The following is a 23,837-nucleotide window of genomic DNA, read 5'->3' on the forward strand; positions in this document are numbered from 1 at the left end:
GTAAAATAGATTAGAAATTCAACGAATATTAGTATTTTAATCGTACTTATATTCGACTGATCTCAGCACTAGTGGCTCGACGACGACGTCATCAAAAACAGCTCCATCTGCAGCTTTAGCTCCATGGTGGGGTATAGTCCGCACGGCGGATAATATCCCCTCCGCTAAAACGATCCAATTAGTATCGTCTCGACACCGATTAGTATCGTCTTATCGACCCGATTAATATCGTCTTTGGGTTTCATCTCTGCCACAATTTGAGAAATACGACGGATTCCACGGAAAAATAGCAATAAATTTATAAAAATCAAGGAGAATATTGGCTAGAGATGTCCCACAAGTACACGGAGCTCATTAAGCTCGGCACGCAGTATGCCCGACGCATGAACTACCTCTCAAATCGCATTTTCGGTGAAGTGGCCCGCACCACCAACGAAAAGTCCATGAAGGTTTGATAATAACGATTTGATAACGAATTCAACCTCTTAATGTGCCTCCCAGGTGGTTCGCATGTTCTCCGAGGAGCCCATCCACAAGCGGGATTATGTGGTCAATTGGTATCCCCGGCACGTGGAGACGCATCTGCTAATGAAAAACCTGCGAGACTATGGACTGTTCCGTGACGAGCATCAGGACTTCAAGGAGGAAATGAAACGTTTGCGGAAGCTGCGTGGCAAGGCGGCGCCCAAGAAGGGCGAGGGCAAGCGTGCCTCCAAGAAGTAGACATAAATAAATACACAAAAACAATCTTTTTATTAATCAAAATAAAAACCTAATCTGTGTGGTTGCGGGTCAACAATTTGGCATTGCCCGCAAAGACAATTTCATCGTTTTGCCGACAATCGTATTCGGCGGTGGAGATTTTCCGTGATACCAGCAGGCGCACCGTCACCACGGTGTCGGTTTCTAAGCGGCAGGGTTTCAGGAATTTGAAGCTCTGCTCCAACACCACAGTGCCCGGTCCAGGAAGTTTGGTTCCCATAATTCCGGCCACAACGGCGTTCAGCAGAGCTCCGTGCACTCTTCGCTCCTCCACGGGCATGTCCAGGGTGTGAATGTAGTTGTGGTCACCCGTAAACTGCGCAAACTGCTCCAGATCCTGCTGGGTGAAGCGCTTAACCACTTGGACCTGCTGCAGATTGGCTGCTGGTGCACGGCTGCTCAGGTGCCGGTAAAACGGGCGGAACATTTTGTAGCTCGATTATTTCAGTGCGCCGAGCAAAGTCTTCCAGCAACAGTTGGCAGAGCTTAACAATGCGTTGGTCGTGGGACTTTTGCCGCCACTCTTGCACTCCCTTGAGCAGTGAGGGGGTCAGCAGCAGCTCCTTGTCGACCTGGCCGGCGTTCAGCAGTTGCCAGAAGAGTGCCAGACTATGGAGAACAATTTCCGGGTGATCGGTGCTCACAAACAAGCCGCTGATAATGCTCAAATGTTCCCTAATGAATTCGGCTGCAGTTTTATCTGCAATATAAAGAAAATATGTTATATTACGTAAATAGAACTGTTTCCTTGTCCGTACCCAAGCAGATGTTGCAGATTGCCGCAATTCCATGCAATTGAAGATTCTGATTTTGGGTTTTTAGCGATGCTATAAACACTTCGAAGGCCTCTGCTTCGTGCAGATGCGGCCAGTTGATCGGATCGTAGGCAAAATTGGCCAAATTCGCAGTGACCTGCTCCAGAGCCTCTGCAGAACATCCGCGAAAGATGAGATAAGAGTTCAAACAATGCGGGAATGCGGGACTCACCGACGTTTGTGGTCGTGTAGTATTCATCAACCAAGTGGCCAATATACTCCCTACGATCTATACCCTGGTCGGGTGTCCTTCTTTTCAAATGGCGATGGCTGGAGAACATGGAAAGGGAGCAAATTCTTTTGTTTTTAATTTAAAACGATGACATTTTTCCATTCGACGGCATCGATAACAATTATCGAGAAGAAGAAGCACAGAGCCCGCTACTATTTGAAATAGATTTTATTAAAGAAATTTTAGTTATTATAAAATGTATAATTTTGAATCATCTGTAGGCTGTAGAAAGTGTTTATAGATATCCTCCGACACTCTAACTATCCTGTTCTGCCTCTCCTCGAAATGTGTTGTCGGAGGTGCTGGCAAAATCTGTGTCATTGGAATTGCTAAAGTGGCTGATAGCTGCCGCCACGGACTTTGGTGGGATGTTGAACAGTGGATGGGTGGGTAGAAGTTCGTTGATGGTGTCGCCCAGGACTTGTGGACAACTGGCGGACTCCGAGTGCTGGGCAATGGAGACGCCGCTTAGGGTATAGCATGTATGATAGAGATCTTGAGGTCTGCAAGCGAGAGAACGTTTAATTTGGTGGCAAATTGTTGTGTCTTGGGGATCACTTACTTTCCGGGCTTGTCGATCAGCCCTCCGTTTTGCTTCTGGCAGCAGATCAGGATGTATTCCTGCAGAGCCTCAACATCAAACAGAGTGTGTTCCATCTCCTTATCGCCGCCGGAGAGCGTCGCCTGTGTTATGGGTATGGTGGCACCCACCCAAAAGGAGTAGCAACCATCGACCAGTTTATTGGTTCGACCCTGGAACCCTCCCTCGTAGCTCATCTGACGCAGCAGTGTCCAATGGAGCAGCGCCTTCTTGTTGCACTTGTGTGCCTCGTTCAGCAGCGCCAGGCCTGCGATGCCACAGAATGTGTAGCCCCCATGGGCCTCCAATTCGGGAGCACCGCCGAATCCTCCCTCGTACGTCTGGCACTTGGCAATCCAATCACCAGTGCCGGCGAAAAGCTCTTTCATCACCAGATCGGGAAGGTTCAGCAGCTTGGCGCAAGAGATGGCACAGTACGCGCCGCGCACATCTGTCTCCCCATCCACATGGAGCCGGAACGAGCCATCCGGCTGGCGAACACTGAACAGAAACTGCACAAGGGTCGGACGATCGATGGCGCGATAGGCGTTCTTGGTGCCAATGATGCAGAGGCTGTTGACCGCCGCATATGTGGGCGCCAGGTGGGCGTACTGTCCTGGTCCGCCACCAAATCCGCCCGTTGGGGCTCGGCAACTGGGAAGAGGAGCCAGAATTGAATCAGATAGTCAGGTGGTGGAGATCAATAAACGTACTGGCTGAGAAACTGTACGACCCTATCGAGGGTTTCATCGTCAAAGTTGAAGCTTAGCAACTGGGCCGCCTGCAGTATCCAATAGACGCACCACGGCCGACTGCTATCCAGGCACTCGTAGTTCGAGGGCAGCCGGCGCAGCATTGCATCCAGATAATACTGGTGCTCCAGCCGGAAAAACTGGGTGAGCCGTGGATGAGTAGACTGTAATTCCTCGAACCGGTCGAAGCATTTCTCCACCGAACACTCTGTTTTTTGCTGTAAACACACACAATCCAGTCAGTTCTTATCAACCGCCTTGGACGCGATTACTCACCTGTTCCCTGGACGTGGTGGTCGAGGACTTCTCGTCGTCCAATTTGTAGCTCTTCAACTGCTGGAAGTTGCGAAAGAGTAATTCGTCCTCGGAATACATGCTTCCGTTGGTTGTTAGTAAATTTTTGTAAATTAAATGATATAAATAAAAATAATTGTGATTCTGGGCAGAGTGACAGCGCCGATAACGATAGAAAATACCATCCGGCCAAAAAATAAATACCATTAAATACCATTTCAGTTTATTACCCTCATGGAATTATACTAATATGAAGTCGATTATGAATTATATTTATTTATATTATATATTTTATATTTTATTAATTTCCCATATGTGTACATATAAAACAAAACCACTGAAGAATGTAGATTTATGTTCCTGCAGGTGTTTAACGTGTTTATGCAATTCACTGGAGAACAAAGGAAAACAAAACACTTTAAAATATTGAAATCAATAGGAAAAGTTCTACAACACAATATTCAATCGATCAAGGCGAGCAAAAATGATTTAGAGTTCTAGTTAAACAATAAAAACGTCAGCATCGCTATTTTTGCGGATGTTTTTTCACATGACCTTAGTTTTAGAAAAATGGCAAATTATAACTATAATAGAAAAACATAGACAAGATGGCTACGGAGGGGTGGCCATTGCCTAAAAAAGGGATATAAAACATAAAAGACTGAAATTTGGGACTGAACAAGACATAGTAATATCAAACACTATTGAAGACGGTCAAAATATGGTCATCTCTGTGTATTTCGAACTCCTGACATCGCTCATCACTTTCAAGCAAATAATACATAGTCTTTTGGACAGGCTTGATCCATTCAAGAGTTACATCATTGCAGGTGACTTCAATGGGAGACACACTGGCTTTGGTGATTCAGTAAATAGTAGAATAGGGTCCTTTTTAAGGCAGGCAATGCACATTGCTGGGCACGTGCTTGCGAATGACAGCAGCGTTACCTTCAGGAGAAACATTGATTGCAACACAGGATTGGTTTTGGACTTGACCTTTGTGAAGGGAGTCAAAATAGAGAAATGGAAGTGTGAGAAGTTTTTTCTAGGGGGTAGTCATCATCCTATCCTATCTGTTTTGAGATTGCAGGAAAACAAGAAAAGACAAAAAAGTTTCTAGCCAAGAAAGGACTATTTCAAAAACTAGGGCAGATTGTGATAGATGGTAAAATAGAAAAGCTAGCCAAAGATAGACTCATGTATGAGATGTTAAATGCATTAAACAGTGAGACAAAGGTAGCGTTAGTTAATTTTTTAAATCAAAAAAATATCCAAATGTGACTTTCCAGTGGAGATCCATAAAAAATCAGATATACAAAATTTCCGGCCCATATCCTTGATATAAGTCCTGGAAAAAATCATTAATGGTATTATAAAGAACAAGCTGGAAAGAAACATAAGTGAAAATGATATACTACCATACAGATCTTATGCATACCAGAAAAATAAATCTGCTTCAATGTGCATCAACGATGTAATTAACGTTATTGCATCAAGAAAGAAAAATAAGGAACATGTTGTGTTGGCGTCAGTGGATCTGAACAGTTAAAGATAAAGATAATGAGTTGCGGGTCTCTTCCTGGAGGAGATGGGGGAAGAAACTAAAAATTAATTTCTTCATTCTCGCTATAAAATTTGTCCAATCTGGATCAGATTTGGCATTCTGATAGATATGGTAATTTTCTACGATACTGCGTTTTGAATTATACCCGTACTCAAAAAGAGTTAAGGAGTATTGTTGAGCTACTGAGCTTCTTCAGGGCCATCCGGCGATCAAACGAGACTTAACACACATAACCCCCCCTCCATTTAAACAGGTAAACAGTTTGAAAATAATATGTACTTTTTGAAAATGATCCTGGTAGGAATACAATAATTACAATAATAATATGATGACCCGACTTGTTAAAAGTCGACGGCCATATCCGGTTACAAGATAGTTAAAATAAGGGAACTATAAACGGTGTGACATTAAACTCTCCGAGGTAATGATTTCAGTACGATTTTCATCCTGCTTCGGCCTTAGTTTCTTTGCCAATTGCTCGGTTGTCGTCTCGGACTTCCGGATATGGCCCACCAGTTCGAGGAAGCCATAGACCAAAATACACACAAGCAGATATGCCACAGTCGTGATGGCTACCTGAAAGACAACTGTCAATAAGATCTGAAAACAGTTGTTAAGCAAACATTTGATTTTGGAGGCGCAAACTCACAATTCCAAAGCTCCTGAGAATCACCAACAGCAATCCAGTGGAGTCCACCTCGGCGAGCCATGTCAAAAGGGGCTGTGATCCGGATGAGACGCTGTCATCCGCTGCCGGGGTGGATTCATCCCTGTATTCCTCCAGACTCTCTTCGCCCCAGGTGTCGGCTCGCAGAGGCAAGTACCAATCGTAGTACAACTGCTGTAGCAGCGACATCTCAGATGTTGACTTTTTCCCGACCTTCCTGTCACTGGACTCTGGAACATCTGGGGAAACGCACTCGTGCAGACTCTGAAAACAATTGTTGAAATCAGCCAAAGATCGCCGGCTGGATGCCGAGCATTTCACGCTGTTCGAAGGGCAGGTGGCGGGCGGCGGTGTTGTCGTAGGAGTAGGTTTTTTGCACTTGGCCTTTGGCTGGGGGGCTGGCTTGGCATATTTGCACTATGGAAAAGATAAAAAAATAAAGAATAAATAAAAATAAAGATTGATACACTTCAACCCTTAATTCAAAGGCCCCGGCGAGATTCGAACTCACGATCTCCTGTTTACTAGACAGGCGCTTTAACCAACTAAGCCACGGCGCCATGTGGCCATGTTGTGAGAATTATGCAACTTGTATGGACCACTTGTCATGCATCAAACTTGTATGTAGCGGCACCTAGACGTTTAGTAAGCGAACTAAAGATGGATTGGTTAGTTGCACTGAGCTATGCTAGGTGGCGCTACCGCCACCTTAAACAGGGTTACAGGGCTAATAAACGCTTTTAAAAATTATCCGTTCTTAGAGAAAATTTGTTAATTAATCGGATAAAATTAATATGCCTCAATCTCTATCTTTCAATGAAACACGAACAGGACAACGAAACAACAGAAGGCAGCAATAAATATGTAGTCTGTACTCACCCCAGGAGGAGGTCGCAATTCCAGAATATTCTCTTCAAATTTTCCCTGCCTGATCTGCTCGAGCTCCTCCTCCGTTATGAAATTGTTGGGATCCACACATTCATTTCCATAGTAGTCATAGTACTCGCCGGGTTTGGAGCACGACGGGACCGGCTCGCACTGCTCCGTGGTGTAGTTGTAGAAGCTGCGCTGGCCAAAGTAACGCTCCTCACAGACGACGGGCAGGCAGTTCATAAAGTATTCCTTGTCCCAGTTGTTGCAGGGAGTAAAGTCCTTTCGCCTGCGTAGTGTACGATTTTGGGGGTCCAGGGTTTCGAAGCGGGTGTCAAAGTGCAGCAGTTGCTTGGTTGTAGCCGGCTCGATCGAGGGATTCAAGGCACAGATCGTGATGGGACAGTAGCCCACACGATTGTACAGCGACTGTTGTTGGTGGGTGGGGGGTGGAGGTTTAAAGAGGATTTTCTATTTGGGATTTGAAATACAGACCACAGTGGGCCACACAAGGGAAACGGTTTCACTTTTGCCCGGCTCCACGCTCCCAAAGTTACCCCCATAAATGGGACCCACTTGGACCTTTTCGCCATTAGTGGTATTCACCGTACATGGCCCATCCGAGGACACAATCAAGTCCAAAGTTAGCTTCGCCTCGCCGTTGTGGCGATTGGTAACCGTCATGTCTGAAAACCGTCATGTCTGGAACTGATCAGTGAGTCAAGAATCCGATGATGTCCTTACCAAAGATCAAACCAATGTCGTTCTCTCGCGGCACGCGCACTATCATCTTGGTAATGCATAGGTCTCCACAGATGCTACGGCTGTTGAGTAGAATGAAGTGAACCATTAGATATTTGAACATTTTTGTGACTGAATTCGCTCGGGGACTGTGAGGGGACTGGAAAAAGGGATCGTACATAAGCTACTCGTTATAAAGAATGTCTGAGCATGGTGCTTCAAAGATTAAATTAGAATAAAGTTTAATTTCGACTAAGATGGTAGAGAATTTCAAGGATCTTGAGAACATTTTGTGCTTGCCCCTTTTTTATGCCTATTTGGATCAGTGGATAATAGTAAGTTAATTCCAATCGATAATGAAGGTCTACAGAATGCTTACCGACCTGTAAAAGAATTCCTTGAATATTACAACCCCATCCGTACCTCATTCAAGACCCTGCACCATCTCCACTTGCTCCGTCCAAAGGGGTTCGGTTCGCGATGCAGAGGATCCCTAATGGCTCCTCGCTGTTTAATTAAGTGTAATTTTAGTGCCAGCACAACCCCTAAGACTGGTCCTGGTCCTGCGTGGACCTCGTCCTGGTGCTGGTTGCTGTACATGGGGCAAGTTTTCTGCATCCATTGCAATTTATGTTTTAATCATCAAATGCGACCCAATTAATCAACGTTGCTGGGCTTAATTTATGCGGCGGAACAGTGTTTTGAAGTAACCCGACTCGACATCACACGACAGGTGACATTTCCCAGCAGAAGCAGAGAGAAGCACTCGAAGAGATCGGTGGCTATATGTATGTATATTGCATATTCATAGGATTGAGCCAGTCAGTCGTACAATAATTTATTCCGAAAATTCAAAACTAATTTGACAGGAAATAATTAATTTGGGATCGAAAAAATGCCAAAAAATAAAAGTGCTGCCAGCCAGCAGTCCCAATTAAAATTATTTCGCTTTCATTACTACCCAATGAAGCAGCCGTAATAAAAGTCTTAACCAAAAAAAAAAAGAGAGAGAGACAGACCACAACACAGCAGCGGCAGCAGCAGCAGCAGCAGCGGCTGCAGTTGGAACAGCAGCAGCACATCCAATCCCAGAGACAAAGACAACGAAATAAAAGGCGAAAACTAAGCAAAAAAGTTTAAATAATGAAATCACTTCGCACCATCTCGAAATTGCTCATTAACATTTTGTGTTTGCGATATCAACTTGTGAAAATCACAGGGCCAGCAACAGACTCCGGCTCCGGACTCCAGGCCCAGGCCCAGGCCCAAGTCCCAGCAAAGACCAGACACTACCAGACCCAGACCCAGATGCAGACCCAGACTCTTAGGCAGCACCAGCTACTTGGCTTTTATTTATTATGCCATGTGGTTTTTGTTGGTAGTACTGTTGCTGTTTCTGCTGCTGCTACTGAAGCTGCTGTTGTCTCTTGATGTTGTCGTTGTAGCTGACTCTTATTAGTTGGGTCAGTCTGTCTCCTCATTTTTTTTTCGTTTTTTTTCCTCCTCCAAGTTGGAGGAGGTGTGAAATCTGTTGTACTCTCCGTTCGACTGTCCTCTGGCCGGACGTCCAAGCGCTGCAAGCTCCTGGGCTGTTTTCGTCTTCGGGTCGTGATTTGTCTGCAAAAGACACAAACAACTTCTTGGGGCCTTAGCAATTTTTCTAAAGGTCGTTTGCTCTGTCTTTACATTTGCCTTTACTCAATGAAATTGGCTCAGGTCCCCCAAAGGACACTGTGAGAAAAGGGGTTGGCAAAGAAGTTTAGTAAGCAGGAATTGTAACAATTCTCGTTTCCTCCAATTCTTTCGCCATCTAAAGCTAAAGAGCTTCAAAAATGTGTAATCGATGCAAATATGTAAATGTTTTCTGGTCTTTCTAGGCTTCCAACTCTAGCATATATTCTCCATCTTACTTTGTTATCAGAGATCATTCATTACCATTACCATCCATTTTTCTGTATATGGCTAGATCTCTTTGCCTATCCATTTCAATCTTCGGCATTAGGATCTTCCCATTTTATTCTTTAAATTAAATTTATTTCGATCCTTTAGATAATAATTTCCTTTGTTACCATACTTTTTCTCTGCGTGCATGGAGCATCCCAGCAAAAAACTGAAGTCAAAGTCAGAGATAAGGCCCCGCATTGAGTCGGGTGTATTTCAGTAGCCATTCGATTTATGTTAAATAAGCTGGAACGCAAGCTCTGTTTGTTGTAAAATACCAATTGCCGGAGACAGAAAGAGAGAAAGAGTGAGAGAGAGTTGCAGTGTGAGAGAGGTATAAATATATAAAAAGAGATGGATAGAGAGGTGTGCGAGTGGGAGAGAGATTCTTTTGGGGATTCACGTTTCTCCTTCATCCGTTGTAGTCGCTGGATTTTCTTGTTGCTGTTGTCGTTGGCACTGAATCAGATTTCTTAATTTAATTGGCTTTATGCAAGAAATTCTTCTCGCTTTTCTTAGCCTGGCTCCGATTTTTATAGACAAACTGTCTGCCGTGTACCTTCATGTCCAGCTGCAAGTCTATGTCCAAGTCCTGCTACTGGTACTGCCTCTGTGGCCCGGCCTCATTTCATCCTCCATCCAGCAGAACGTGGGAATCATCATCATCTAGCTGTTTGGGTTTGTGGTGTGTGCCTGATGCAAATGCAAAACAGCTTAACCCAATTTTTTGTTGTTTCTACACCGCACAGAAACAATAACAACAAAAAATAAATCAATAAAAAGAAACAAAAGAAAATTCAGCACGTAATTGCAAGTTATGAGCAGTAGTCTGGTGGCCAGAATAAAATGAAAATCGTTGAAGTTTTCCATCATCGCGTGCAGCGTTTTAAGAACAATTGCTGGGCATTTAAGCATAAATGCAGGCGAAAAGTTCGCGTCTCGCGGTGAATAGAAGTTATACCTGGTACTCGTTGGGGATGAGGGTATATACTGTAATCATCCAATGCGTTTCAGATGCCACACATTGGATATATTTCTTCTATAGTTCTTGCTCCCAAATGCACCCATCGCTTACACATAATGCGGCCCATTGACGCTCGACTCGGACGCACAAGCGAATTCTCCAAAGGAGAATCCTCGGGAATGTCAAATTCAACTGACGCGGCATATCGATGCTCGACTTCGCTGAGAAGGGTTTTTGTGGGACTGCTCCCAAATTGAGAAAGTCTGCTCACCAATGGATTAGGAGGTATCATACAGTCGAAATATGTACCACATCTTTCTTAGTGACTCTCGTTAGTGTAAATCGGTGTACACTGTACAGTACAGTGTGTGTGTGTGGGAGCCAGTGCGATTGTGTGGGACACTTAATCATCAGCGTGAAATGAAGAGAAAGAAATGCCCGAGACGAGGCCAATTGTGCATTTGGCTTCCACTCTCCACACTTGTACTCCATTGTGTATGTGTATATGTGTGTGTGTGTGTGTCTGTACATATATAATTAAGCCATAAATTCTGTTTTTATGATTTTCCACAAAGTTATGAATTTATGAGGAGCACACAAACCACTCACTGCACTGCACTGGCACCGCCACTGCCACTGCCACTGGCGCAGTGGTGCTCACATACATAAACAATAATTTGCGGGAAAAACGGAAGTGGAATTTAAATGCGCGCGCATGCGAAATGGAAGCCTCTACTCCTCCTCATCGCTCCCCTCCCCATCTCTATCCAGTGCATCCAAGATCCATCCAATCGTAGGCACCGGCACCGGCCCCGGCCATGTTTGGGCCATAAATGTCGAGCACTTTGCCCAGACCTCGTAAATTTAACGCTTTTAAGTTTTATTTCTTTTAGTTTTTGCTCTCTTTTTCGCTCTCCCTCTTGATGGATGGCCGATGGGCCCAGGGGTGCCCAGGGGTGCGGTAGAGGGGCCTAATAAAATTTAAATATTTATTGTACTCTATATTTTGTTGCCATGCAAATTTAGCTAGGGTCCAAAATTTATATAAGGCTATCCATTTTCGTGGTCTCTTCTTCGCTTTTGCAAAAAAGTACACAAAATTTCCAGTATTAATTACGTAAAATTGTGGACTGTCGCTGGATATTACGGGTATGAATATCCCCCCCAACAGAGTGAGAGAGAGGAGGTGGAGAAGGACTCCTCACTGGGTCAATTAGCATAATCGCTTTTGAAATTGCGAACCGAACGTTGAAGTCGAGTACCTTGAGGCGCTGCAACTGACGCGTATCTTGACGTTCTTAATCGCTCCCTCTGCCATCGCCATCGCCATCGAGACTCGAGGGTTGTCAAGATCGTACAGTTCTCGATATATGTACCTTTTCATATAAATTAGTAGTTTGGGGGCCTGCAAAGAAAAAAGAACAGTATTAATATAATAATTACGGCAATTACGCAAAATGCTCATGAGTGCTCGTGTCATGGCTGCTTCCTAATGCGAAAATAACGTCATTAATTTTGGGCCAAGCAGCGAGAGCCGGTCGGCTCTATTCAATATGATCTAGCCCGCTTAACTGAGTTGAAAACTCTCCACCGCTGGGGTGGATAATATGCAGTGCAATGCAATTAGTATAGCCCTTTTATAGGTTTCAATCTCTGACCGAATTTTTCTTTACTCTTTTTAGAGCTATTGAAGTGGGGGGGACTAGATCTTGGGGCTTTTAGTTATGTTGAACATCGATATCAAGCAACGATATTTTTAGTTAAATCAGCGATCGATCTTTGGAATACATTTGGGTGTCTTATCCCTGAGCATCAAAAACGTCTGGAAATTCTATTTAACAGAATAGAATTTATATATGTTCCAGAGGATATATTTTCGATAAAAACAACGATGTTTCCACAGCTTTGTGCATCGATTTCGTCTGGTTTTAATTTTAACGAACGATTAAATCTCATCTTTAATATAGATATACCATAACTAAAGATGGGATTTATATTTCTGGGGATTTCTTACTCTACTCTTGACTAATGCCAAGTCTCAGCATTGATACCCATGACCCATTTATATGTAGCGTATAAGAAAGTCACCTTTTTGTTGGCTGTCCTGTAAAATATCCCTTGTCAAGTATCCTTTCTCCCCAGGATATTCAGAATGACTTGTCGCTGGTGGTGCGGCATGCGCTAAATGCAGCAGGTGCAATTTGGGGCGACACTGAGACGTCGCAACTTCTTCAACTGATGATCGTTGACGCTGTTCTTGTTTTCATAAAATTGCAATATTAATGCGGAAAATCTTTGGGGAGGGAGCAGCAGAGGCAAGGTGTGCACCGGGCCATCAATTGGTGCACCTTCGTTTGCCTTTTTTTCGTGTGTGCGCGCCTTGAGAGCCGCTCTACATACTTGACATTGATGCAATTTCATTTGCCTGGCAGCTGACTGTAATCTACCCCTCTCCGGCACTACCAACTCCTCTCCCAAAGCCGTACTTAGTCGCAGCAATTAAACGAGATTAAATCGCCAGCGCAAAGCTGCTCAAAATGGAATACCAGAACAGAAAACAGAAAAGAACAGAACAGTCGCTGCAGTGTGCTGGCCATGCTCATGCCCGGCTCGAGTCGCAATTATATTTGAAAATGCAATAAAATATGGCCAAAGCGCAGCAACAAAGCGCAGCTCAATTTGCATAAATATTTGCTGTTGTACAAAGAGAACTAGCTAACAATTTCATTGTTGCCACTGAAGAGTGGTTTTGGCTTGGATCAGTGTGTGTGTGTGTGTGGCAAGGTGAGACGAGCCGAGCCGAAGGCATAAATTACACTCATGGCAAGGCAACGAGGTTGGGGCAGGTAGGAAAGAGCTTATCTTGGAGGCGAAATTAGCTGATAATATGCAAAACACGTCAAGAAATTGCAGCCTAAGCCAAATATCCAAATTATTACCCTTGGACAAATCAACACGAGCATGCGCCCCCGGGCAGTGGAACCTGGTCTAGAAATTATTTAGAGCTAAACAGGAACAGAAACTCGTAAGAATTCTTGGCTATAGAGACCTGCAGGAGCTGCAGCTTCTGCGCTGAAGATGGTCATTCTCTAGCTCCAGATGTTCTCTTGCTCTGTAGCTCCATTCCTGAATATGGATTTTCTTTCTTAGTCAGATTTACCTGTACTTGCTCTATATAACCATACCCATTAGCAGGTTGTACTTGGGCAAGTGCATTTTTGGTTTTCTTGAATTTTAATGACATTTTAATAGCCTTGCCGAGAACTTAACTATGTAAAATGAAATAAAAGTAATAAATAATTCATGTGCAATCAACACAACCAACTGAAGCTATAACTCGTCATATGACTGATGTTGAGAGCTCACGTATAGGTAAAATATGTTATTCAAAAAGAGGCACTCTTTTGCACAGATATGCACTTCTTTGCTCCCTCCAATTCCCATTGCTACCACATGGCACGCAGCACTTTGATGCTTGAGTTCAGACGCACAGGCGAATGCTGCAAAAGAGAATCCTCAAGAATTTCAACCCTCGCTAAAAAATAAGTATATCTTCTAATATCACTGCACATATTGCCATTTGCTATATAAACATCTGCACTTTTATTAGACCTCGCAATAGAAGTCACTGGAATTCCTATCTCATCTATATTTAAATCAATCACAATTATACCATTATCGTATTAAAATGCTCATGTTAAACTAGTTTATTAAATTGATTGCACAGCATTGCATGGGTTTTAATTGAATTATCAGCCAATTGCTGCCGCCCTCTTTCTTATCATTACGAGTATCTCCCACTCATTATTGATGATGATTTTCCATTAGCTAAATTAAATCGGGAAAAGTTCCGACTTCTTCAGAGGTGGGGGAGACATCATGAAGAAGCTCTATGTTTGCAGAGATATGTAGGCGCCGTGGCTTAGTTGGTTAAAGCGCCTGTCTAGTAAACAGGAGATCGTGAGTTCGAATCTCGCCGGGGCCTATCCTATCCTCTCCCGGGGGGAGAGCTGGTTATTATTTTTCATTTTGTACTGTTTATTTTTCGAAAAACCATTGCATTGTGAGCATTTAAATGGCATACAAATTGTCTCATTTAAACATTGAAACGCTTCTGATTTCACAATTGCAACGTCAATGGCAATTTGTAGTGTTGTCAGTTTGTGGAATTGAGATTCTAATGAGTTGATTGAAGGCTGGCTGGATGGATGGATACTCTATGCTACTACCAGTACTCCCTCTCCTCTCTCGCTCTCCCAGGCTATTTGATTAGTGGTCCCCATAGCAGAATTGAGTCTAGCAAAACGGCAGCGGCGGCAAATGTCCATCAAATGTCACGATCTGACTGTGCAGATCAATCGATCGGCTGCAATCGATGGATCGTGCAACGGAGTGCTCGGAGACAGGGAGTATAATTACACGAAACACGCAACTGGAATGGTATACCAGTACTCGACTCGTATGGACGTTTCCCTAGGCCTAACACTGCACTGCCAGTGCCACTGCCCCGTCGGGGTGGCGCACTTTCGCTTTGACCTTGCAACCGCTTTTTCCGCTCCACTCCACTCCACTACAAAAGGATGAGGGATTTGGCCAGCTGTTCTTACCAGTCGTCCATATACCTCTCCCTATTCTCCTTGTCAGTGTCAAAGTCGAAAGGCGTTGCCTCATCATCCGTTGCTTATCCGGGATTAACTTTGCAACACATGACTGACCGGATCGGGCATCGGGCATGGTATGGGATCGGATCTGTTGGGTTGGCACAGCCAAGTGCAATCCATAGGACCCTTGAGGGGCTTAACATGTGCATCTTTCGGATACATTGACAGGTTCTCTGGGCCGCAGAAATTATGTTGCCAATGAGCCGAGCGGCGGGGCTGCTGCAGTCTCCTGCAATTATTTATTATCCTGTGTGTGCCCGCAGCCATTGCCACTCTTGTTCTTCCTCTATGGAAAGGGGCACAACCTCTTCATCTGCAGCACCACCTTCCTCTCCTGAAATCACTGCCGCCAAGTCGTCGTCGTCGTCGTTGTCGTCCGTCGCCATTTAAGTTTATTTTTTCTTTCTTTCTTGTTTTTTTTTTATGGTTCCCTCCACTTTTGTGTTTCATAAATTTTCGTGGTTGATTTTTTCCCATTGCCCTCACAGTTGTGGCCTGAGCGAGATAGTTGCATTCAGCCAGAGAGGGAGAGCGAAAGAGAGAGAGAGGGAGCGCACTGGTGTGGATGGACGCACTGTCTCCACCCATATTCCAGTGGCTCATTTCCACTGGGAGAGAGACTCGTTCAGAGATTTTGAGTGGCATTTTGAGTGAGACTTTGACTGCCGGCCGGCCGATTGAGGCTTGTGTCCGGTGTACGAGTATGATTTTAGCCAGATCTCATGCTAATGAATGGTTTTAACAGATTGTACGCATAATGATTGTGATTTTTAAACGATTTCTGGAATTCACAATAATTTACACAACAAATGATATGGAATCTAAACGGGTATATTTATACATTTATACAGCTTTAAACACATAATATTTCGTTTTAATTTGGTTTCTTTACAGAGTGATAGTTGACGAAATTCAGGCTTAAGTTTTGGATTAAAAAATATATGTTTAGACTCCAAATTAAAAGATTTAGTATATCCGTTTAGGGGCTTCCCTTTTTGGACAGACACTATAGGAAATCTGATTACATCTGAATTCTGATTTTTTGCCATCAGTATTATATGCCTAGGTGGTTGGTTTATGCCACATCCATTATGAGTACTTATCGATAGCTATTCGTCTATTTGGACATACGATTTCCAACATCCTAATTTGTTTATCTATGCTTTTTTGGACATCTGTCCCGCCGGGGGGTATTTGTGCGCCCCCCCCCCCCCGCCCCCCGCCCGCCCCCCGCCGCCGGCGCCGGCCCCCCGGCCCCCCCCCCCCCCCCGCGCGCCGTTAAGTCTAACCGCCCCCTGCCTGTGTCTTGCCGAGAAGAATCGCCCCCCCCCCCCCCCCCCCCCCCCCCCCCCCCCGGCTTCTAACCTGTGGCTTCTACTCTCTACTCCATCTGCTGGCGGGTTGGCCCCCGGCGCTCAGCCTTCTCGTTTTTTTTTTAATTTTCCGAGAGACATCTGAGTGGAAAACTCAAGTCAAATGGCTGACGCTCACGCATCGGCATGTTCATATTTTTATTATATTATTATTTTATTTAATTTACTAGCAAGCCTTCAGCTCGGGTAGCTATCGTAATTATTTGAAATTTCAAAACATTTCTTTAGAATTTACTATATTTTCTACATCGAGAGACACATTGAATGCTACCTGTTTGTTTTAGTGCTCGAACTTTGCTTTTGAAGAGCTTTAGGGTTCATACTAAGACATAAGTTAATCTCATCTTTTTGGCACATCTGTAAATTCCGATCCTTTTACCTTTTATAGCTTTTAAAGGCCTTTTTCCCCATGTTTCTTGTCCGAACACCCATACATCATATAGGCGGAGATCGAGGAGGTTCCCCCCTTTTATTTTCATATTACATCTCCATAATTTTCTTAATGAACGATTTTCTGTGTGAAGGTTGCCATTGTCATTGTGGCGGAATGTGAAATGAGGGCAATAGTCGGTCGCTCCCCGTGCCTTGACAGAGACTTTTAACGTTAGTTCAGTGCGTTTGACAGAATATTAATGGTATTCCTGCTAGAGAATTGCATTTGCTATACATTTCGGAAAGCAGATTTTTCCTTACATAATGATAAAGGGGAGCGTATAAGCTATAGACAATTTTTTATTAAAAGTTGTACAAATCCAAAGAAAATCCAAATCTTTTGCAGGAGTACCATTAATGTTAGCAGTCGTTTGTTGCCAATTACACACGCACACACATAGATATGTTCATATGTACCTGAAATGTGCGTGTGTGCCCCCTACATACCCTACGTACCCCCACCTTTGGCGCATTCCTCCCCCTGCTTTTGTTGAATGCATTTTCAATGGCATTTGTGAATTGCAATTGGCTTGTAATTGCTATATTTAGCGTAATGGCAGTCAAGAACCTCGCATTATGTAAGTATTACGGAAAACGTATACGGATGCATGTAATCGTTTCAACCCACCACCCACCTACGCACATACGAACAAATACACACATAGGCTCACACACAGGGCGGCTCCTACCACTTGGGACTTTCAATTTCGATGTCATTAAAGCGGAAACCTTCAGTGAAACTGGGTTACATTCCTGCGCAAAGAGTGTCTGCCCTCCACAAACCCTCTAACACCCACCGATTAATTCTATGAACCTTTTTCAGCCATTGAACTTCAGTTTGAGCACAGCACAAACACACAAAATTATTGTTAATAAATCACAAAATCATCGACAAATATTTGCGCACAAAATGCATAAATCTGTTTTTGGGGTTTTTATGGCATACAAATTTTCACAGCATCGAAAAATGTGAATCCGTTGGATACTGGGACTGAGAAAGGGACTTGTCCCCCCATGTCAAAGTTATTCGATGTTTTGCATTGGCCGTGCCAACAGCTTCTGGGCAAGAACAACAGAAATAAGATGTTTTGTGTATTGAATTGTGAATACTCTATAGAGAGTACCAAAAGTATGTATCCATAGGGATCTGGCTGCCCTTAGGATATACTAAGGAATAACATAACATTTATAAAAGACACCCGACTCGAATAGAGAGATGATATTAGAGGCTCTAATATATGTAAATGTCTACTAGGAATGACCGCATATAGAGCTCTTTCAGAGATTATAAACAATTAACTTTTACCATTTTAGCTATGGGTACTATCCACTTATACTAATCAATTTTTACTCTAATATCAGCCAATACCAGCCAATACATATGTACTATTTACATTCTCTGAGCAATCAAACACCATACAAATACAGATACTCCCCCGTTCGTGTTAAGGGCAATGCCAACAACAAATATTCAACACATGTCCTGTGTCCTCAGTGTGCAGAGATTGGAATGAGGTCTGGATTCCGGGGGCCAGGAGACACCAGCAGCAACAGGCAGACCTCAACAAGCGCCAGTCACCAGCGGAGTCGAGCTCTGACTCTGAATCCGACTCCAACTCCAACTCTGACTCTGGCGCGGCTTTTCGCCTTGTTTACGCTAAGATGGCGTATTGTATAACATCATTATGTGGACTTCGTTCATGTTCATGTCATAATTTTGCATTGCTCTCTGGCTGTAGAGTCAGAGACTCAGAGGAGCTTCAGCAGCAGCAGCAGCAGCAGCATTCCAAGCGCCAGCCTCAATCCCAGTATCATCTCCAGCCGAGTCTGCGCCTGGAGCTCCTTCAGGCTTTGGTTTGAGTCGCGAATCGGCAATCGGCATCGGTATTGGCATCAGAATGTTGCGGTCGCTGTTTGTGCCATGTTTGGGGCTGCGTAATTAAAAATAAATTTTCGCGCTCCAAGCGAACAGGAGCGGAGTTAAGGCGGAGTTCCAGGCAGTTTCGAAGGGGGAAAGAAAAGCATTATTTATTTTTTATTTAAATGATAATTATCTTAAGATCAATGTATTGACAATGAATAGATGAGAGTCTGGAATATATTAGACATAAAATGACATCCCATCTGCCTTAAACCGATTAGATCTGGAACATATCATTTATAATCATTATTTTTAAGTTAGATTTATTTTTATCAAAAACAATGATTATGTGTAAAGTTTATTAAATTACTCAAAACTATATATAATCATTAGCATGTATTTTTTAAAAATATAACTTATAGTGAAACCTTTACTTGCAATATTTTCTGATATCTTAATTTGATTACACTGTTTTGGGGATATATGTATGCACACATATAGATCCTAATTATATGTATAAAATATTTATAAATAATGATTAGATGTTTGCCTTTCTTTATTCTCTTGAACTGTGTTCGCTCTTTCTTTGCCTTACACGAACTGTAAGAAATCGTTTCCCACCTGTTCCATCGCCTATCGTATTTTCTGCGATACCAACCTTCGACAGCGCTCCTGTCTGCCATAGGCTTGCACAACATTTTTTGTAAGTTTTTTAATTTAATGAATATTCTGGGACAATTTATTAGCGAACATATTGATTTCAGCGTTTGCCGTGTTCCATCGTTGTCCCATGTGTGCCGTGCCTCCTGCGCTTGCCTGGCGATGGCTATGGGCTTGAGCCGCACGTTGTTGTTGCAAAGTTTATACGGTAGTTACCAACATAAATAGCAGCAATTTGGCCAGACACCCAACAGCCCCAAACCTCAGAGAGAGGGCAACAGAGATAGAGAGAGATCCCTGGACTGGACTGGACTGCACTCGACTGGACACTGGGGCCCGACCCGGACGCAGTCGCAGCTTGCTGAACAAGCGTACAATTAATATGCCCCATGCCTGCCGCCGTCGCCGCCCGCACCGCAGGCGGTCCCTCACACACAGGTCCCACCGTGCCCGCGATCCTGGTGAGAGACTTTTCGAAAACTTTTCAGCTTCGACTTGAACTCTGGGGGAGCGGAGCGCTGTTGTTCCACAGTTTCAATCCTTTTTATTTTTTTTTCTCTGTTTTTGGCTGCATTTCGTTTTTTTTTTTTTTTTGGATCAGTCGAAAGCTGCTGCTGAGTGCGATTTATAGCTCTTAACAAATTGTTAATAAATATTTTATTTATATTGATGAGACAACACGAAATTATTCACAATTTACTCACTCGACTTGTGCGCCTGTGTGATGTGTGTGTGTGTGTGTGTTTGGTTACCCTCTGGGATGGCCATTGCCTCCCGCTACTTTTGGGCTGCTCCTGATCTTTATAATTATACCCAGTATTTCGTAATCGGATGGGAATTTTGGGCAAGTAAAATGTACTGTAGATGTAGATGAGAATATTTTGTTTAAGTTTCCTTCGATGATGTCCTTGCCATCGAAAGTAACCTTAATTGAGTAACCAGGCGGAGCTCTGTACACCTCGCTCCGTCTGCAACAACGATCTGCAACACTCTTGCTGTTATTTTCTTAGTATATCTAATCCTACCTTGTTGTTGGGGCCTCCTCTAGTCCATCAAGCCCTTACCCACTTACTTTCCTCGAAACTTTCAGTTGAGGAAATAATTTCTGTGCACAGCTGCGCATTTGTTTCAATTACAGAGAGCCATCGGGTAGTTGGGAAGATGAGATCCCGTTGGGGTCTACCCATATGATTGATCTGTGTCCAGTGCTTCAGACTCTCCAGTCTATCCAGAGTCTCCGATGGCACCCTGTAATTAGCGCGTGAAATGTTTTCGCTTTATTTATTATTGCCTTTTTTCGGCCAATTGAAATGGAATTTAAATGAGTTTAGTTGCGGGCACTCTCCACCAGCACACCAGCACACCAGCACACCACCTCCTCTTCCACTATCATGGTCAGCGGCTGTCAATCACAATGATTTATGTCGCCGCCTCGTGTGTGTGTGCGCGACAGGGACAGTGAGAGCGAGAGCAGATCTGACAGATCGGGCAGAGATATCTCCTCACTCCTCACTCCTCACTGAGTGTGCATTTGCCTACATATCAGCGAGGCAATTTATCTTTCCGCAGTTGCAGCAGCAGCAGCAGAACTCATCAGGCGACGGCGGCCTCTTTCTTCCATAATCGCTCACCTCCCCAGCCCCAGCCCCAGCTCCAGCCACAGTGCCGTTTTTCCCCCTCCCTCTCCCTCTGGAGAGGGCATGAGGGAGTGTGGTACACAGTCACCCCCATCCATGGCACTGGCGCTTATGAAACTTATTTTTCATTTGAATTTCATTTCATTTCATTGCTTAATTGTCGCCGCTTTTGATGAATTGTTTGTTTGGATTTGCCGCGACATTTCTATAGTTCCGCCAAGACCCCACCACACCACTCCACACCTCCTCTTTTGCGTTTTCTTTTGAACACATGTCATCGCTAGGTGGGAGGTTGAAATTGGCACCAGGGCTGTGTGGCTCAGGAAATCAAAGTTTATTGCAGGGATACTGGCGATTAACAATCGATTTGATGACCGATGACTTCCAGGCTCTTGGGTAAACACACACTTTCTGTTCCGACATTCGTAGGGATATTTAGGTATCCATCAAATATTGAATGATATCCTCCTGAATTCTCCTTTCTTTCTGCTCTCTCCGATAAGCACATGTCTCTGTAAAATGTGAGGTTATCTCTACACCAGGGTTGCACAACTCACCAAATCAGAACCAATCGCAAAGAGCTTTACCCAACAGAGACACAACTGTTTACTTCTCTGGGGAAACTTCTGTGGAATCATAATTTTAGCATTGCAGCCCTGCCCTTTTGATAGCATCTTCTGCCTGGGGGGGCCTTTCGTACTCGTTGCCTGGCAGATGTTTCCCCTGTAATTTGGCATTGTTAGCCGTCTGCTTCGATCCGTTCCTCTGTTCGTGCTGCAGTCAGTCGGTAGTTTTTGGTCGCCATCTTGGCTACCTACTGGAGCCATTTACATTCGTCTGAGACGGCCGAGACATTATCGTTGCTGGCATCTCAATTTACCAATCAAATAACAAATGCGCCGCCAAAGCTGCTTATTAATGGCGGCCAACGGTTGAAACGCGGCACCGTCAAAACTCTCCCATCTCCAACTCCAACTCCAATCCGATTCCCATTCCCATTTCCAGATTTATCTCCTACCAGATACAGCTTTAAGTCTCAGCCGCAGCCGCAGTACCAGCACCAGGCCTTAGCTTCATATAATTTCCACGAACGCTCCATTGTCGATAATAATTGATTTGATTGATGCTTCGACGGCTGCTGATGCTGATGCTGCCCCTGCCACTTCAACTCTTGTTGCTGCTGCTGCTGTTGTTGCTGTGGTTGCGGCTCTTTCCATTGTTGATTGGTCCCCACAGATTCCCTGCTTTTTGTTTAGGGAGCAATTACGTGGAGCTTGATTTTGGTCTTTGATAGAGAGAGAGAGAGAGGGCAAAGAAAATGGCGTTCTTTCAGCTCGAAATACTGCTAATCGATGATGAAAGAGACTTAGAGATGAGCAGATTAAACCCCTACTGACGGGTAGCACTATTAAACATGTCTCCAAGCTGTAAATCTCTCGTAGAAATCCAAAACAAATCCTTAATTATGATATGTTTTAGCCAGTGCCAATGGGTTAGATCTACAGATCCTCTGGCAGCTTTATATTAAATTGATTCCTTACCACATTTAAAGGTACTTTCACACTCTTCCGCATTCGAATTCAAATTTTACAGCCACAAGATTATCTCCCTTTAGACTTAAGCCTGGAATCCAGGCCCTAACATCCGTCCCCTCCTGCTGACCTCTTCCACTGCCAATGCTTGTTAACAAATTACCTCAGAGCAGAAATACAACGATCGCCTTAGGGGGAATTTGCATGCTCATCACGAGGACGCCAGCTCAGATTACGATCGACATTCCTCTCCGTTGTCTGCTGTCCGCTGTCCGCCAGCTGACCTCAAGACCGTGTTTTGGGGGAGATCTAAGGAAAACAAGTGTAAAATGTTTTGCAGGCAAATTGAGCAGATCGCCGCGACAACAACGTCGAGTAGAGTAGAGAGTAGAGTGTGAAGGGGCATTGCTATCGGCCATCGAAATCGTTGGTTTAGTTTTCACACAAAACAGGGAAACAAAACACAAAAGCAAACTGACCCGACGCTGAAATTCCACTTAAGTCCGGCTCTATATGCCTTTCAAAACGAAATTAATCTTCATTGGAAGCAATCGACAGGATGGTGGGGCAGAAGATCTTCTCCCTGATGCTGGAGAGGAACGATCTTTCGCTTGGATTGAAGCCGCCAAGAAAAATTAGCGCAAATGATTGACAGCCTAAATGAGAATTTAATGGTAAACTTTAGTTTCTGTTGTTGTTGCTGTTGTTGCTGTTGCTGTTCTTTGGGTTTGATCCACGACTCAGGGACGACCGACCCCAGGCCCAGTTCGCTATAATTTGCCCAGAAATAACCCTGAAGGATTGCTGGGACTGAAGCGTTCGCTTGCTGTAAAAAGTAAAAGCAAAAATTGTTTCCAACCAAAAGAACAACAATAAATTGATACCAAATTGATGTTTTTTGCAGAAACAATTTGTGTGTGAGAGGAGTTCCAGATGAGAAGTTTCATGGGATCCAGGAACCGTTATGAAGATCTGTCTTTCTTTTTGGAGAGAATCCTGTGGCTGCACTCTGCACTCCTTCCTTCTTGGGCTCGCTGAAGTCACTCTCTTTCTGCGTGTGGTGTGGACACTCTGGTGCCCCTCGACGGGATCCCTTTGGGTACGGTACTACCATCCATCGTAACCCTGTAGGCACTGTAGGCACTCTCCCTATCTGTTGGCATTTGAAATGCTTTATTTGCATTTTGATGCGACGAAAAGTTTCGGAGCCGCAGGGACAGCTATAGGGCATGTGGTGTGGGGTATGGGGTATGGGTATGTATGGAGGAGTGACAGAGCAAACATACAGAGAGAGGGAGATGGGAGACAGAAGTGCATTTTTGCACGCAATCCTTGCACCTACTGCAACAACTGCTGGCTGACTGACCTGACGTCACTTGATGGCGGCAACGGCAACGGCGATGGCGAAGGCGACGGCGACGGCGACAGCCGCAGACAATTTATGCGCCTCTGCCTCTGCGGGCTGCCTTTAGCTTACCTTTTGCCTTACTTCACCTTAC

At 44.2% G+C, this 23,837-nt stretch overlaps 4 protein-coding genes and 2 non-coding genes across 10 annotated transcripts; 2 read left to right on the top strand and 4 right to left on the bottom strand.

The window, feature by feature from the left end:
* Positions 1 to 225: 225 nt before the first annotated feature.
* On the top strand, positions 226 to 822 carry LOC111068424 (28S ribosomal protein S33, mitochondrial). Its single transcript, XM_022357891.2, has 2 exons — positions 226 to 449; positions 502 to 822. The coding sequence occupies exons 1-2, from the start codon at positions 330 to 332 to the stop codon at positions 721 to 723; spliced, it is 342 nt and encodes a 113-aa protein (XP_022213583.1). The 5' UTR covers positions 226 to 329; the 3' UTR covers positions 724 to 822.
* LOC111068425 lies at positions 737 to 1,933 on the bottom strand. Its single transcript, XM_022357892.2, has 4 exons — positions 1,750 to 1,933; positions 1,521 to 1,688; positions 1,249 to 1,462; positions 737 to 1,160 (listed from the first exon to the last, which is right to left on the bottom strand). Exons 1-4 carry the CDS (start codon positions 1,856 to 1,858, stop codon positions 773 to 775), a joined length of 879 nt encoding a protein of 292 aa, XP_022213584.2. The 5' UTR covers positions 1,859 to 1,933; the 3' UTR covers positions 737 to 772.
* A 61-nt stretch (positions 1,934 to 1,994) lies between these two features.
* On the bottom strand, positions 1,995 to 3,601 carry LOC111068422 (protein farnesyltransferase subunit beta). Its single transcript, XM_022357888.2, has 4 exons — positions 3,418 to 3,601; positions 3,103 to 3,359; positions 2,372 to 3,043; positions 1,995 to 2,312 (listed from the first exon to the last, which is right to left on the bottom strand). Exons 1-4 carry the CDS (start codon positions 3,514 to 3,516, stop codon positions 2,066 to 2,068), a joined length of 1,275 nt encoding a protein of 424 aa, XP_022213580.2. The 5' UTR covers positions 3,517 to 3,601; the 3' UTR covers positions 1,995 to 2,065.
* A 1,786-nt stretch (positions 3,602 to 5,387) lies between these two features.
* Positions 5,388 to 8,156, bottom strand: LOC111068338. 5 transcript variants are annotated; one of them, XM_041595026.1, is made up of 7 exons: positions 7,661 to 8,156; positions 7,526 to 7,590; positions 7,281 to 7,362; positions 7,032 to 7,222; positions 6,546 to 6,965; positions 5,649 to 6,083; positions 5,388 to 5,599 (listed from the first exon to the last, which is right to left on the bottom strand). In XM_041595026.1, exons 3-7 carry the CDS (start codon positions 7,324 to 7,326, stop codon positions 5,390 to 5,392), a joined length of 1,302 nt encoding a protein of 433 aa, XP_041450960.1. In that variant the 5' UTR covers positions 7,327 to 7,362; positions 7,526 to 7,590; positions 7,661 to 8,156; the 3' UTR covers positions 5,388 to 5,389. The 5 variants fall into 5 exon arrangements, with proteins under 5 accessions (XP_041450960.1, XP_022213437.2, XP_022213438.2 ...); XM_022357745.2 differs by lacking the exons at positions 7,526 to 7,590; positions 7,661 to 8,156 and having other exon boundaries at positions 5,388 to 5,575; positions 7,281 to 7,414; XM_022357746.2 differs by lacking the exons at positions 7,526 to 7,590; positions 7,661 to 8,156 and having other exon boundaries at positions 7,281 to 7,414.
* Trnat-agu lies at positions 6,153 to 6,226 on the bottom strand. Its single transcript has one exon. It is a non-coding gene; the product is annotated as a tRNA-Thr (tRNA).
* A 5,937-nt stretch (positions 8,157 to 14,093) lies between the features above and the next one.
* On the top strand, positions 14,094 to 14,167 carry Trnat-agu. The gene has a single exon. It is a non-coding gene; the product is annotated as a tRNA-Thr (tRNA).
* Positions 14,168 to 23,837: the final 9,670 nt, after the last annotated feature.

The sequence above is a fragment of the Drosophila obscura genome, unplaced genomic scaffold (assembly GCF_018151105.1).
Source record: "Drosophila obscura isolate BZ-5 IFL unplaced genomic scaffold, ASM1815110v1 contig_4, whole genome shotgun sequence".
NCBI lineage: Eukaryota > Metazoa > Arthropoda > Insecta > Diptera > Drosophilidae > Drosophila > Drosophila obscura.